General features: G+C 38.6%; 1 protein-coding gene and 1 pseudogene across 1 annotated transcript in view; one reads left to right on the top strand and one right to left on the bottom strand.

Annotated features, from left to right (window-relative positions):
* LOC125259778 overlaps positions 1-11,937 on the top strand; it is a 77,169-nt pseudogene extending 65,232 nt beyond the window's left edge.
* Positions 11,938-12,317: 380 nt separating this feature from the next.
* Positions 12,318-16,908, bottom strand: part of LOC125260507 (ribonuclease inhibitor-like) — a 16,404-nt gene continuing 11,813 nt past the window's right edge. The window contains exons 5-6 of the mRNA XM_048178916.1: positions 13,884-13,930; positions 12,318-13,793 (exon numbers count right to left, since the gene is read on the bottom strand). Coding sequence (XP_048034873.1) covers positions 13,189-13,793; positions 13,884-13,930 — 652 coding nt within the window. The 3' untranslated portion in view covers positions 12,318-13,188. The remainder of the gene's footprint in view (positions 13,794-13,883; positions 13,931-16,908) is intronic.

A 16,908-nucleotide genomic window follows, 5' to 3' on the forward strand; every position in this document is an offset into this window, starting at 1 on the left:
TGATGTTTTTGAAGCTCTGATTATAAGAAATGGAAAAATTTAAACAAATGAAAAATAATTTCTTTTATTCTTTTAAAAAAATGTGACTTTTAAAAAAAAAATGTGTCCAATCTTTTGACTGGTACTGTAATTTAACATTGGCCTATACAAAATTTTCACATCATGTGCAATAATACGTGCATGCATGAGATCACAAAAATCATGTATTTTTTTTGTCAAGAGTGGACATTAATCCTGTTATCAGCATGATCACAGAGGGTTTTTTCACAGCCTACCTGACTGAAAGAGCTCATTATTTATGCAGGTCATTAGAGGTCATTATGCAAATCTTTTGTCTTCTCAGGTGTGAATCACAGCATTATTCATGATGATTCACGGCTTCACGCATACTGTGTTTCTTGACAAAAGTGTCATAGAAAATTTAAATCTCTCTATTGCTTTATATAAATGAGTAGGCAGGATAATTTTTACATAATTTTGAAGCAAAAACTCTAGTCTACAACCTCCAATATCAAGAAGTCTTGTGAACACAGATTTAATATATATATATTTTTGGCCTTATTTCAGTGACTTAAGTTTTTTGTTTTTTCAATAGCCATGCATAAACGTTATTCCTTCAAAAACACAAACATGTACATACATGTTCCTCACATATTATGGTAGCCTAGTTTGTGCTGAATACAGTGTAATGACACTTTTGTCATTAATATGTTTATGAACAATTGAAAAAAAAAAAAAAAAAAGCACAAATGTCAGGGCATGTCAACTTCTCCAGGGCCCCAAAATTCCTCAGACCCCATTATATTTTATTATATTATAATAGAATATAGTATATTAAAATAGAAAACCAATATTTAAATTGTAATAATATTTCACAGTATTGCTGTTTTTTTCTGTATTTTTGATCAAATAAATGCAGGCTTGGTGAGCATAAGATTTCTTTCAAAAACATTAAAAATAGTAATATGTGTCCAATCTTTTGACCGGTACTGTAATTTAAAATACAATAGGCCTATACAAAATTCTCTTCACATGATTGTCACGGTAAATCACAGAGACGAACAGACAGATCCAAGTGCAGGGTATTTAATGGGTAATCCAAAGTCGTATATCCAAAAACAGGCAGGGGTCAACATCCACAAAGCAGTCAAACAAGAAACAAGAAAACAAACAAAGAAACTGATTACCTGAACTGAAAACTCCATGACTAAAGCAGAAACAAACAGGGTATAAACTGATGAGGAAACACAAAACAGCTGGGTGCAATGACATGGGATAATGAGTCCGGGAAGTGCGTTATGGGTAATGTAGTTCACAGGTGGGGTGAGACACAGTCCGGGTAGGAGTGCCCTCTAGTGGCAGACAAGGGCACTCCCATTAATGATCATGACATTACCTCCCCTCAAAGGAGCGGCTACCAGACGCTCCACCAGACACACAAAAACAAAAAACAAAACAAAAAAGACAAAAAACACAAAAACTCAGGAGGGAGGTGGAAAGGAGGAGGACCAGGGGGAGGGATGGTGGGCCAGGTCCAGAGTCTCCAGCTGAAGGCCAAGGGGGAGCCGGGGGAAACAGACCATGGAGACTCTAGTGGGGTCGGGGTTCTGGCTAGTTGCCAAGGCGGTACTGGAGGAACTGACCAAGCGGGTGCCAGCAGGTCTTGAGTCCTGGCTGACTGCCAGGGCGGCGCTGGAGGAACTGACCAGGCGGGGACCAGCAGGTCTGTAGTCCTGACTGACTGCCAGGGCAGGGCGCTTGGGAAAACAAAGAACCACCTCTAGAGTGGTCTCCAGGCCTTGAAGGATGGAGGCAGCCCTTCTCCTCCCTTTCCTCCTCTTATGAGGGTGAGGCGGTGGCTCTGTGCCTACCTCATCTATAGGCACCGAAGTGGACCCACAGGCTGGAACAGACTCTGAAGCGGACTCACTGGCTGGAGCGGACTCACTGGCTGGAGCGGACTCTGGAAAGGCCTCCGGGCCTTGAAGGACGGAGGAAGCCCTTCTCCTCCTCTTCCTCCTCTTATGAAGGTGAGGCAGTGGCTCAGTGCCTACCTCATCTGTAGGCACCGAAGCGGACCCACAGGTTGGAACAGACTCTGGAGCGAACTCCCTGGCTGGAGCGGACTCATTGACTGGAGCGGGCTCTGGAATGGACTTACTGGCCGGAATGGATTCACTGGCTGGAGTGGACTCACTGGCTGGAGCGGGCTCTGGAGTGGACTCACTGGCTGGAGTGGGCTCTGGAGTGGACTCACTGGCTGGAGTGGGCTCTGGAGTGGACTCACTGGCTGGAGTGGACTCACTGGTAGGAGTGGACTCACTGACTGGAGCGGGCTCTGGAGTGGACTCACTGACTGGAGCGGACTCATTGGCTGGAGCGGGTTCTGGAGTGGATTCACTGACTGGAGTGGACTTACTGGCTGGAGCGGACTCTGGAAAGGCCTCCGGGCCTTGAAGGATGAAGGAAGCCTTCTTCCTCCTCCTCCTCCTTTTACCTGGGTGAAGCAGAGGCTCAGTGCCCACCTCCTCTGTGGCTTCTGGAACGGATTCACGGACTGGAGCGTGCACACTGACTGGAGCGAACTCATTGGTTGGAGCGGGGTCTGACTGACCCGGTGTGGCCCACTTACTCCGAAGTTCGAGATAGTGGACGAACCCCCAAAAGTCCAGGTCTCCCAGTCCATCCATCTCCCACAGAGGTAACGATTTATCCAGGCAACCATTCAAAAGGTCCATTAAAGCAGCATCATTATATCCCAGCCCCACCGCCAGGGTCCAAAACAATTGGGTAAAACCTCCTACCTCCACCCCCTGTTGTTTCAGGGTCATCAAATTTTTGAGTCAAGTCATCCGCTCCTTTATAGTAGCCGGGGGAGTGATATGAATTCCCATCCTGCTGGATCTCTTAGTGATGGAGTTTTCTGTCACAGTAAATCACAGAGACGAACAGACATATCCAAGTGCAGGGTATTTAATGGGTAATCCAAAGTCGTATATCCAAAAACAGGCAGGGGTCAACATCCACAAAGCAGTCAAACAAGAAACAAGAAAACAAACAAAGAAACTGGTTACCTGAACTGAAAACTCCATGACTAAAGCAGAAACAAACAGGGTATAAATAGACAGACACTGATGAGGAAACACAAAACAGCTGGGTGCAATGACATGGGATAATGAGTCCGGGAAATGCGTTATGGGTAATGTAGTTCACAGGTGGAGTGAGACACAGTCCGGGTAGGAGTGCCCTCTAGTGGCAGACAAAGGCACTCCCAGTAATGATCATGACAATGATTTGCAATAATACGTGCATGCATAAGATCACAAAAATCATGTTTTCTGTTAAGAGTGGACATTATATTAACATTAATACAATAGCTGATATGATCCTGTTATCAGCATGCTTACAGAGGGTTTTTTTCTTTTATCTCACAGATTTGAGAATCACAGTGACCAGATATTGGAACACATTGGATTGCATCCATATGATACTGAGATCACTGACTGGATGCAGGAAAGTGTTTCTCTTTTTTTTCTTTTCAGTGCAGAAACACTAAATGCCAAGGTATGTGATGTTCACATATATCTTTGAACAGGATTTATTTCCAGGTATAACTGTGTACTCAAATTGTGTCTTTGACTCTCATTTATATAGTTAACTATATTCTAAATAAACTACAAACAAATATATATATTTCTTTGGTCATTGCATTCTTTTTTAGTTTACTCAGTCACATTCCTCACTGAATGGCTTATTATGTGACTCATTAGGGGCAGGGTCTTAATCTCCTCAGGTGTAAATCACAGCATTGTTCATGAAGATTCATGCCTTTGCATATGGGCTTCCTAAACAAAAACTGTCTTAGAAATTTAGAATCAAAACATTGTTTCATGTGTCCGAGTAGGCAGGATTATTTTTTTCATTATTGTGAAGCAAAAAATCTAGACTAAAATATACAGTTCCCAAAAGTCTTTTTTTTCATTTTTTTTTTCAAAAACACGCATATATGTAATTCTCTCAGAAATACAAATATGGCTACAATAATATATGAGCAACATGTATGTACTAGTTTGTGCTAAATACAGTGTAATGAGACTTTTGTCATTAATATATTTATAAGCAACTGAAAAAAGCACAAGTGTCAGGGCATGTCAAAAGTGCACCAGGACCCCAAATCAGCCTCAGACCCCAGAGAGTTAAAAGAGGCTGGCTGTCATTTTTCTTCACTTTCTTCATATATGGTATCTTGTAGATATTTTTGTATGAAATATTTAGTCTTTAGAAGGCATATGGTTAGAAATGCCAAATAATCTTGTGCTCCTGTGTTAGTTGTATTGAAGTTCATACTATACAGTAGGGGTGTGACGAGACCAGTATCTCACGAGATGAGACGAGACTCGAGATTGAGTTCACGAGACGAGACAAGATGACGAAATACATGACTAGAAAAAATATTCTGCAGGTGTATTTGAAATGTTTTAACTAATCATTTTGTAATGAATGTCATTTCAGTTCTACTTTCTGAGACTGAATTATCATATGCAGTAAAAGACAACAATACTCAAGTAATGTAAAAGGTTTTGCCACTAACTCAACTGACTGACTTCTCTTCTGTATGATTTCAGTCTCTTCAGATCTTACTGTACATGAATTATGAGCTTCTACAGCTTTTGACCTCCTAACTGAACTCCTCTCCACAATCTGATCACAGAAATAAAAACAGTATAAATAAAAATGGTAACACTTTACAATAAGGTCTCATTTATTAACATTAATGTGTTAACCAACATCAACTAACAGCAAGCAATATATTTGCTACAGTATTTGTTAATCTTTGTTAGTTGATAAAAATAGTCATTCATTGTTAGTTCATGATAGTTCACAGTGCATTAACTAATGTTAACAAATGAAACCTTATTGTTTGTACTAGTAAATAATAAGAAGAGAAAACTGTTATTCATTCTTATGGTAACACTTTACAATAAGTGCAACCATAATCGCACTCTCTCAATATTCAAAGATCAAATAAGACCAAATTTTTCTTTGATACAGAGCTGAGAGATGGTTACAACTACACTGCCCAGCCTAAAATAGCTTTCATATTGAGAGATATCTGTATTCATCAGTGAGCCGCTTTCAAAATGCGGGGTATTGAAATCACGTTTGAATTCGCGCGCGCGTTTACTTTCACTTTTAAACGGTCGCGCGTACTCTGTAAATATGGAGCGGCGGCGACCGTTATCCAACTGAATTAAATGTTTTTTTTTATTTAAATACAAAGCAAAACGACAGTGGAGGCATAATGTAAACGTAGCGGTGGCATATTCTTTCCTAATCATCCTAACACTCTGTCATGGCAACATCACGAGACTACTTTTCGCCTCGACGAGAAATCTCGTCACAGTTTAGTCTCGCGAGATCTCGTGCCACGAGATCTCGTCACACCCCTACTATACAGTATTTGTGATATACTGTAGATGACTATAATCTTGTGCAACATAATGATACAACAGAGTGAGATTGTTAAACTTGAGGAATTTTTATTTATCTAAACTCTATGCAGGTTGTCTAACTGCAGTATCACAGAGCAAGATTGCATTGCCCTTGCTTCAGCTCTGAGATCAAACCCATCACACCTGAGACAACTGAATCTAAGTAAGAATAAACCAGGGGACTCTGGAGTGAAGCTGCTCTATGATCTACAGAAGAATCCACACTGTAAACTACAGTGAGTTTTATTTCATGTTTACATGTATGTGTTTAATAGACACTTCCAATTCAACTGCAGAGTTTCAGTGCCATAGCTCTAAATGATTTACCACTCACTGATGAGAGATAAAAGTGAGGTACAGTAAGCTGTTTCAAGTCAGATCTCAAGTCTCACAACAGATCATCAAAAATGCACTTTTTAGAAACATTGCTGCACATTTTCAATTTGTGCACAAAATCACAAATCTATCTTTTCACTATATATGTGTTTCATGTATAATTAAACTTCTCATTCACAAATTAATTGCCTTTCATAATGTTGTAACGATCTGCCTTATTGGGAGATGTTACATGAATTAAAATGGGGTCAGATCAAACTGTGTGAGGATGAGAGTGTTTAACACTCTGAGGTCTGAGGGTATCGCCGGCGATACCACCGTGGTTTTTTTCTTATCAGTGTGAAAGAGACTCAAAATACTCCGTCAGTGTTGCACGTACAATTAAGAGTTATACACCATTTTAATCTGTGGAATGTCTTTTTTCATTTGTGTACACTCAGAGCAAAAAGAAAATGTTGTGCTTTTTGTAAAATAAAGAAAACTAACATGATGCGTGATCTCTCGTCTCCCTCTGAACGAAGTCCAATCTGATAGTTCTCAGAAAATGAACTGTAACTTATTGAATACTAATCACTAAAAAAATTACACTTATGTCTAAAAAACGTTAAGATGTCAGGTTTTAAAACATGTAAGTCAAATCGAAAACAAACCTTCTGTGTTTATGTAATCTGTATGAAAAGAGAGCCATGTCAGAAGTCTGTGATTCAGCTCATTATCCGCTAATGCGGCCACGCCCACGGAGCCAGCGCTATTCAGACGCAAATTCAGTCAATACATGCATACATCATCTCAATCGTGTATTTATTGTCTTCAAAAGTGTTTTGAATAGCCATATTTAGCGATCTCTTGCCTCTGTTAGTTCCTTGATTGTCACATGATATGCCTCTTCTTTTACTGAGGCATTTGTGGACAAAAGGGGCATAGCGCCCTCCGGCTGCAAGTAGGCTATGAATTAAAAACACAGCATCCAGCACTCATAATGATGACAATAAATATACAATAATAAATATTACTCCTCTGTATAGAAAATTGATATAAACATATGAGAATCCATCAATATTTCTCCAAATGTGTATGCTTTTAAGCATATTAAGAAATGATGGTCAATATAAGATTTTAAGAGTCAAAATGTGAAGCTTGAGTCTTAGATCTTTTTAATGATGTATTAGAGGTAGGATGCCCTAGAGGTAGGAATGTTCAGACGCTTTGCATCACAGAAATACATTATATTTTAAAGTATATTAAAATAGAAAACCATTATTTGGTTAGAGACTTGAGACTTCTTTTAAAACATTATAATGGCAATGTGTTCAATCTTTTGACTGGTAGTGTAATTTAACATAGGCCTATACAAAATTTTCTTCATATCATGTGCAATAATACGTGCATGCATGAGATCACACAAATCATGTTTTTTTTTGTCCTGAGTGGACTTTAATCCTGTTATCAGCATGATCACAGAGGGTTTTTTCACAGCCTACCTGACTGAAAGGCCTCATTAATATGCAAGTCATTTCAGGTCATTATTATTAAATTCTTTTGTCTTCTCAGGTGAGAATCACCCATTATACATGAGGATTCACGCCTCCATGCATACTGTGTTTCTTGACCAAAAGTGTCTTAGAAAATTTAAATCTCTCTATTGTTTTATTATGAAGGAGTAGGAAGGATAATTTTTACTTCATTCTGAAGCAAAAACTCTAGTCTACAACCTCCAATACCCAAAAGTCTTGTGAACACAGTTTTAATATATTTTTTTGGCCTTATTTCAGTGACTTAAGTTTTTTGTTTTTTCAATAACCACGCATAAACGTTATTCCTTCAAAAACACAAACATGTACATACATGTTGCTCACATATTATTGTAGCCTAGTTTGTGCTGAATACAGTGTAATGACACTTTTGTCATTAATATGTGAACAACTGAAAAAAGCACAAATGTCAGGGCATGTCAAAACTTCTCCAGGGCCCCAAAAATCCTCAGACCCCTGAGGGTTAAGAAAGATGAGACAGACATATCATACATTTGCATATCTTCTCATTAAGTTTGATATATTTTTATTAATTCATCTTTTAATCCAAATTGTCTTAATAGTTAATTAGTGAGTAATTTGGTGCATCTATAGATTTCTGGAGATGTAAATTCTATATAACTGGTTGACAAACTGGCCTTACCGTGGTAGAGACTGTCAAATTATTAACTCTCTTCATCAGTAAAGGATTCAGTCATATGGTACAATGATAACATTTACTGTATTTGGCAGCGAACTTATCTAAAAAAGGTTTTAAAACACTAGGAATCATACACTTGCCAAAATTTGTACTGTAAATGGTTACAGACCAAAACTGGACCTCACACTAAACCAGTGGTTCTCAACTCCAGTCCCAGAGACCCACCACTCTGCACATTTTTTGTCTTCTTTTATTAAAACACCAGATTCAGTTCATACGAAAAGACTAATTCGACATACAAAAAGAGCTCTATGAACTCCATGCGAGAGATCCTGTTCCTGGAGATACGTTCCTGCAAACTTTTGTCATGTGCAGAAAAAAGCAGTGCATCAAAACCCCAGGAATGGAGTTAATGGGGCAGATGAGAGTTTCATTTACTACACATAACCACATTAGTAAATTGCATATTGGTTATATAATATATAAAATGCCATAGAGGTAATAAATGTTTAGACCAGAGGTCTTACCCTGCTCCTGGGGACCCATATCCTGGGGTTTAGCTCCAACCCTAATAAAACATACCTGCCAGATAATCAAGCTCTTCAGGATGGCTGAAACTACACATCAGGTGTGCTGGAGGTTGGAAATAAACTTTCCAGGACAGTGGGTCCCCAGGAGCAGGGTTGAAGACCTCTGGTTTAAACTTGGTTAGACACAGTTCCAACCCTGATCAAACACAACTGAAGCAGCTAATTAAGATCTTCAGGAGCACTTGATGATTACAGACAGGTGTGTTGGATCAGAGTTGGATCTGAACTCTGCAGGTAGGTAGATCCTAAGTGCCCAGTCCTGTTCCTGGAGATCACTTAAAGCAGGGGTGTTCAAACTCTGTCCTGGAGGGCCTCTGCCCTGCAGAGTTTAGTTCCAACTTACCTTAACACACCTGCCTGGAAGTTTCCTTTATGCCTAAAAACCTTGATTAGCTGGTTCAGGTGTGTTTACTTGGGGTTGGAGCTACAGCCCTGCATTTCTGCCCGAGCCCGACGGGCCCCGACTTATTTACGGCCCACGGGCCGGGCTTCGGGCTGATTTTCACGTCATAGCTCAAAGGCGGGCTGGGCCTCGGGCCTGTTTAGGCTTCTCCTCCTTTTAATACTTTGGACATCCATTAATTAAAATAGACCATGAGAAGCTGATGATGGTAAAACAAACACGCATAGATATAGTGCTGTGCTGGCGGAAACATGATGAGACCATAGCTGCGTGCGCGTGTCCTCATGTTTAGTGTAGCAGAGAGTGCACCTTCAGTGCAGCAGCTGGAAAAGTGAGAATTGGATTAAAATTAGGGATGTTCATTTCGGTGTGACCCATTAAAAATACCAAAATGTTATTTTCAAGGCTTTAGTTTTATACATGTGCAAATATGGCATATAAAACAACAGAAAATGAGTATTCACACGTCACGTACCCGCAGCGCTTGAATGGAGAAATTGCACCGGCACCTTGTGCACATACACAACATAGTCTATCAGTTCTCACATTTTTAACTTGACATCACAGCCTGTTTATTATCAAAATAAAATACAGTCAATCAAAGTTACACTGCTCAATGTATATATAGGCTAGTCTGTACAATCTGTGGCGTTCAGCCCTATACTATCGACTCAATTAAAAAGCACATGTGAAGGATGTATTGTTGGAACGCGAGCGAAGTCAAACTTCTTGGTTAACAGTTAACTAGTCAATTATGAGCATCCCTAATTAAAACTTTCCAATGCGGATGCCGTGCTTTTTCTCTCACGATTCTCTTTCTCTATGAGAGTGTTCTTCTGGCTGTAGCATGTTGTCTCGCTTTTCATTTGAAAATAAAATGACCATGGTCAGTGGTGAAGCTTTGATTTTGATGCACAGCTGTGATGTAAGGTAAGACAACCTGTAAGTTTGTTTTTAAGCCAGTTTTGTTTTTGTTTTTTTTGTTTTTTCCGCACGCTGTTACGAGCAGCAGAGCAGCCTGCCTCAGCTTGAAGAAAGTTGCTTTTTACTGTGGTAGTGCTAATAAACGTTTAAACTAACATTGTGATATGTTTATATTAGTGTTTTATATCTATGGCTTTTATTGAATAAGTGTTGATTTGAGAGTCTAAATCGATCAAACGTGCTCAACTCACTGTCGGCCACTGCGGTCGTCATTTTAAAAACATAATCTTTGATTTAATAAACAAAGAAGTGCTCCAAACATTTTTCTAAATTAACTTAATAAATGAAACGAAAAGGATTACAACTACTTTGCAATTAAAAACAAAACTGAACATTTTAATGGCTGCAACAAAGGCTGCGTTATGGAGAGGATTTAAAAAAAAAAAAAAACGGGCTCCAGTCGGGCTCGGGCCGAAAATTCTGACAAGCTGATGGAAACGGGCCGGGCTAAAGCCTGAGCGTCTCGGGCCAGGGCCGGGTTAGGGCCAAGATTTGTGGACCGTGCAGGGCTCTAGTTGGAGCTAAACTCTGCAGGACAGTGGCCCTTCAGGAACAGGATTGGACACCCCTGACTTAAAGGCACGTCATTCTCTACAGCATGTTTTAAAATCAGCTCAAAATATAATATGTTTTTATTCATGTTTCAATTCCAGATGCTTCAACTGGTAAATGAACTGGGAGGTATAGGCATCCTGGACATCGATGAAATGTTGCTTTCTACTGTCTGTGTCACACCTGTCACCTGATAGCCACCAGAGGGCACTCCTCATGTCTTCTTAAACTGCATTTCCCATGATTCATTGCCTGGACTCATTATGCTTCTCATTCCTGCCACCTGTGTATGATTACCTCGTTCATGTTTGCTTATTTAAGCCCTGTGTGTTTTGTCAGACTTTCGCAAATTCGTATTGAATGTTAGTTTCACTCCAATTCAGGATGTCTCCTTGGATAATCCTGTTTTCCTGTGCCTTGGACCTTTGTCGTTATCTGGATTGTTTACCCTGTAGTTTTGACCTTATGCATGTTAAATTGGTTACAATTATGGATTACACTCAAAGCTGTGTTTGGATCTCCTGGTCACATCTCTGAACAGTACACATTACAGAGTTCACCATTTACAGATCCAGCAGCTGCGTGAACTCCAGATCATCATGGACCTGGTCCATCTGATATTGTGTATTTGCTAAGAATGACAGAACACACATGGCTTATATAGGCAGAGTTAACAAGGAAATGAGACACAGCTGAATGTAATCAAGTATAATGAGTCCAGGCAGTGGGTTATGGGAAATATAGTCCATGATAAAATAGCACAAGAGTTGGGAGGATTGCCTCTAGTGGAGATCATGGGCACTCCAGTAGGTGGATGTGAGTCTGAATGATTCTACAACCATTTTCCGATTGTTGGGATGATCCAGTAATGATCCAATTGGCCAAGCTTATAAAGCTTATTTGAGGAATTTCTAGGTTGTAAATCCAGAGCACTGCCCAGCCAGACACACATCTTCCCTGAGCTGATGCCACTGAAAACAATCAGGACAACGGAACAAGATCCTCATGGTTGACTTCAATAAAGACGATGGACTTGAAATATTAATGGCTAATAACTTTTATTGAGCAGAATATTAGAACTGGGGAAGAGAGCACCACCTCACTTCGTGCCCGCACACACTCTACTCTAGCACCTCCCCTTCACATTACCTCTTCCTCCCAGAGGACTCGACACCAAAATAAAAGTCCTTGATAGAAAATAATGTAAAACAAAACAAAACAAAACAAAAAAATAGAATACAATACAATGAACATTAAACAAGCAACCTCACACTTTGTTTCTTTTTAACAGTCATATATATTTAACATTTAGTACTGTTAATTTCTTACAATAATTGCTCAACACCTTTTTATGTGTACTTTTAAATATGTGTTTTCTTGGTACAAACTCATTCTTGAAAATGAGGAAGAGCTGAACTTTTTTATTTGAATCTCTTAAAGTTCCTTCAAATACACATTAATGTTGATAAATGTCAATAACAAACCTAATTTCAGATAAAACTATATTAAACATTATTGAAACAAGAAAATGAAAATAGAAAACAGCAACAATATACAAGGAAATTAGAAAATGCTTAACTTTTAGAAAGAAATGTTAAATCTGGATAACGGCATCTGAAGTATTAAGCATAATTCCTGCTCCCAATTGTTTTATTACTGATGAAAATGTTTGTACCATACATTAAAATGCGATAAAGAGGTATAAAAAGCATTATGCGCTTAAGCACAAGATGTTGATTGGCTTAAATTCAGTCAATATTTAGTCATATCATATTCATTCAATTTGTACTCAAAATAAAATGGCTGTCATGTTTCCAGTCTGTGTTTCCCTGTCTTATGTGAGGATTTTGGTTATTTCCTGTCTTGTGCCATGTTTTGTAGTTCTTTGTAGTTTTTCATGTTGATTTGTTTCTCCAGGTGTTTCCTATTGGCCACTCCCTCTTGTTACCTTGTTTAGCTTGTTTCCTTGTGTGTGTATATATAACCCTTGTGTTTCTCTTTTGCTTTTGTCAGTTGTTGATGGTGTTCATGTGTTCGGTTGGGGGTTTTTGGAAAGTCTTGTTTTCTTTGTGTCTTCTGGATTTCTGCTATCATCCTCATGTGGACTATTTGCCTGTTTCACTGTCTGGATTATCTGTTATTTGACTTTATTAAATCTGTGTGTGCGCTTGGATTCGCCCTGGCCTCATCCTTGCCCATCCGTTACAATGACATCCAATTTTAATCAACAAAAGAAGTTCAGAATTAAACCAATTATTCAGATATGTTAAAACCTTAATAACAAAAATGAATTAAAATAAAAACACATCAACATTGTCCTTGTAAAAATATGAGCTCTCAAAATTAAGCATACATTATTGTAATAGAAGTAGTAAATTACTAGTAGTTAATTTACCAGTTCAAGTTTATGTGTGCATTTGTGACCTTTTGTGCAGATTTTCAATGTGTATATCTGCATAATCTCATATATTGTGTTTAGGTAAGTTAATTCAGTTTACTGGTGTTCATTCAGCTCAATTTCTTTTATTGAATGTCTTATAAGAAACAATTATATTCTTTCTGGATTTTTTATATTCTTTCTGATCATAGTGGTGTTTTTTAATGTTTTAATTCAAATTCAAATGTTTAATTGTCATGATTCTTATTTTCTGTGTTGTCTTCACTGTTTATGAAAAAATGCAACCATTTTCCTCTGTAATTTCTTTAGATTAACAGTGTTTGGAGGCTGTTCAAACTTACACAGAGATAATGAGGAATCAATAAAAACCCTAAATCCAGCACAGAGGGGTTCAGTGAATGTGGAGTGAAATGTGCACAAGTGTGTGAGTGTGTGCGCATCAGAGATGCTGTAGAAGGACAGAGTGCCGACCGACCAGTCCAGATACACTCCTACTCTCTTAGAGGGGTAAGGGGCAGGAATGTCAGTGCTATTTTTGTTGTGCCAGACAGTGAAAGTGCCATCAGAGCAATCAAGACTCCAGGAATTTTCATTAAATCCAAACCTACAATCGTCACTTCCTCCTTTCCTTCTCATTCCTTTATGTGCCACTGATATAACGCCCCCCCTCCATCCGCTCCATTCAGCCTCCCAGTAGCAGCGCCCTGACAGACTCTCTCTACACATAACCTGAGGAAAGTAATCAAATCTATCTGGATGATCAGGATATGACTGTTGCTGCTCCAAACGTGTCACCTTTCTATTATCCTCAGACAGACAGAGAAGAATGTTTACTGTGTTTGGATCCAGTGTGAGATTACAGGCATCTGAACACAAGAGGAAACATTAGAGGGAATATTTTAAACAGAAAAAAGCGACGGCAAATGGTGTGTGTGTTGGTGTTTGTCTAGACTTACACTTGCGTAGTCCTGCTGTAATCATGACCTCTTCAAGATGATTTACACTGTAAAAACAAAGAAATCCACTTTCTGGTTTTCTAGCTCAATAAGAACATTATAAATATACTTTTCTATTAAAAAAAATTTCACAAAGTCTAAAGAAGCAGACACATTTAGCACCAAAGCAGGAAGTCTCAGGCAAAGAACAACACTGTTCATTGACTCAGGTGTAAATGGTTGACACCCAATAGCTCCAAGGGAAAGGCCACTTTATAATGGGAGAATGACTTATCCCAGTGCCTCTTAATTTGCCTGTAAAAGGATGGGGCTGCCGAAATAAACAGTTTGGATAGCGCAAAATGAGACAACAGCCTCCTACCATGATATAAGTCAACACGTTCTCACTCCCAACTCGTCACATACTGACTCTTGGTCAGGACCCCTCATTGTTTGGCCTCGGAAAACTTTAAATATTTGCACTTTTTGGTAACACTTTATTTTAAGGGTCCTGAATTATGCATTAGTTAAGCATAAATAAACTAGTAATTAATGATTTACTTGTTCAAAATTATTCATTAGTTAATCATTAATTACTACTGTGTCCATGCTTAACATATAGTAGTGCATATTAGACATTATTTACAAATTGTTAAACATTTGAAAGATACACATTTATGCTATAAATAAACAAAAGTAACCTAGTAATTAATGATTAACTGAATGTACAGTAAACGCCTTTTAGTCATTATCTACAACTTAAAGTCCCTGTAAAGTCAATTCTGAGAATTCTTTCTAAACACTTTATAAATGTTACAAATGTATTGCTGAAACACATTACAAAGTCTGTGAATTGTGTAATGCTTAATTGTGAAGTTAGAGCGTTAAACAGTTTTTCACCAAGTCTCTGCTCAGGATTTTTTGGGCGGAGCTAAAACGGGGGTCTGATGACGCACTTGGACCCCCGAGCATAGCCCCTCCCCTAACACTATATAACTGTCGATGACGCACCGAGCGTGGCACCTCCTCTAACTCTACAGCGGTTCACTCGCTCAATCTCGAGTGTCATTACAGTTATACAGCCCTTTGCACATTTAGCTAGTAATGCCTTCGTCACGCAAATGCATATTACATGGTTGTTTTAATATACAATATGCTCGGTCTCCTTATTTAAATTTCCTAAAACGATGATATGAAGGATTCTAAAGTGATCGTTCTACACCGGATAATTTTACAAACTTTCATCAGACAGCTGGGATTCACAGATAATCCGCTGTTTTTGGTGAATGTGACTGAACAGACCTCGGCCTCCCTCCCGCCTCGGCCTTCCTACCGTCCCACCGATAACCGATGATATATGGGGCCGGACAGAGTCTCTCCCGCCCCGGCCTTCAGCCTCCCGTCTCGCGGCGCCGTCATTTGTCGACTCGACAACAGTCCGGCAGTACGTGCCCACCAATGAGTGTAAGTTGCTGAGTTTGCTTATGTTATAATTAGTAGGTAGTCCACAGTAACTCTACTAAAATTTGCAACCCTCTAAAAATGATTCTTTTTATATGCATCAGTATGTTTGACTCATTAGACAAGTAAGTTGAGATGGCAGCTCTCGCGAGTGGGTGTGGTTTCAGCACCGACAGCGGACACGCCACCAGCGTTTGAGAGCAGAGAGCGCTGCCTATTTTTTCGAGATTTTGATAACTTATTTCATTTACTTGCAGATTTTTTTAATCATTTAAATTTGGCTGGGTGGTTAATAACGCATTTTTCTGCGGTGTGACAAACTCAGAACACATACTTTAAAATGACTTTACAGGGACTTTAATAAGCCATATATTATTTTTGTGTAGTGATGTAATTATATTTCTGTGGCCATTCTATTAAGTTAATCGAATAATAAACTAGTAATTATGCTTAATTACTGGTGGTTTTGCAGTTGATAAATTGCTAAAATAGTATAATAAAGACAATTTGACCCCCAAAGTGAAAGGTATATCCACATTAATTATGGCACTTATTGAGTGATATCAAAGTCCCTTTTAGCCAAGTCATTTCACTTGGCGGTCATCTTTGAAACACCTCCCGGGCATCCAAGTGCAGCTCCTATCTCTTTGAATGGGGAAACATCAAATTCTCTAAAGCTGTTTGCCAAGCTTTCGATTAAATTTCATATTTGAAATCAGCAATGAAATCTGACAACAAGTGTCTCATAAATTTTGTTTCTAAACTCTTATCAATCATGACAAAAAACGGTATTTTTCAGGCTGGATCAAAGGTAATGTGCATGCGCAGTCCTAAATGCGCGTCTCTTGTGTCTCATTTCGGAGGCGCGCGTCTGACTGTTTCTATAGAAACCGAAGCTTCTAATGGCCGCTGCAGTGACGCGATGCTTTACCAATTGGCGATTGGCTCTTATTTAGAAGGTGGGGCTTATTCCGCCATATTGCGCGTTGCACTTTCTCCCATTCATAATAATACGAGTGACGTGTCTTGTGTTATTCTATAGTCTTTGGTGATATTCAAGTTTATTGACCAGAATAAGCCAATAATTAAGGCTAAACTGCCATTAATACAGTACTAATAAAGGCAATTTGACCCCCTATTCTAAAATGAAAGCTAAATCCTCATTAATTATGGCACTTATTGAGTGATATTCAAGTTTATTGATGAGAATAAGCCAATAATTAAGGCTAAACAGCCATTACTAAGACATTTACCCCATATTGTAAAGTAAAAATTATATCCTCAATTAAGTCACTTATTTAATGGTCTCATTGTTATATAAGTATTAATACATAACTTTTGCAGACACAAAACATACTTTTTTTTGTACGTTTGGATAAATGTTGAAAGATAAAACATGGACGAATTGGCGACATTTAAACGTAAACATATTAGGCTTTTACAGCAGAAATGCTTAAAATATTTACAAATCTTTTATATCATAAAGATATCTGTATAATTTCCCTTTTACCTGTTTTAGGAAAATAAATGTTATATCCCGTAAACCCAAACATGTCCATTTTATAGAGAATATAAAATGAACGTA

The sequence above is a fragment of the Megalobrama amblycephala genome, linkage group LG24 (genome assembly GCF_018812025.1).
Source record: "Megalobrama amblycephala isolate DHTTF-2021 linkage group LG24, ASM1881202v1, whole genome shotgun sequence".
Classification (NCBI taxonomy): domain Eukaryota; kingdom Metazoa; phylum Chordata; class Actinopteri; order Cypriniformes; family Xenocyprididae; genus Megalobrama; species Megalobrama amblycephala.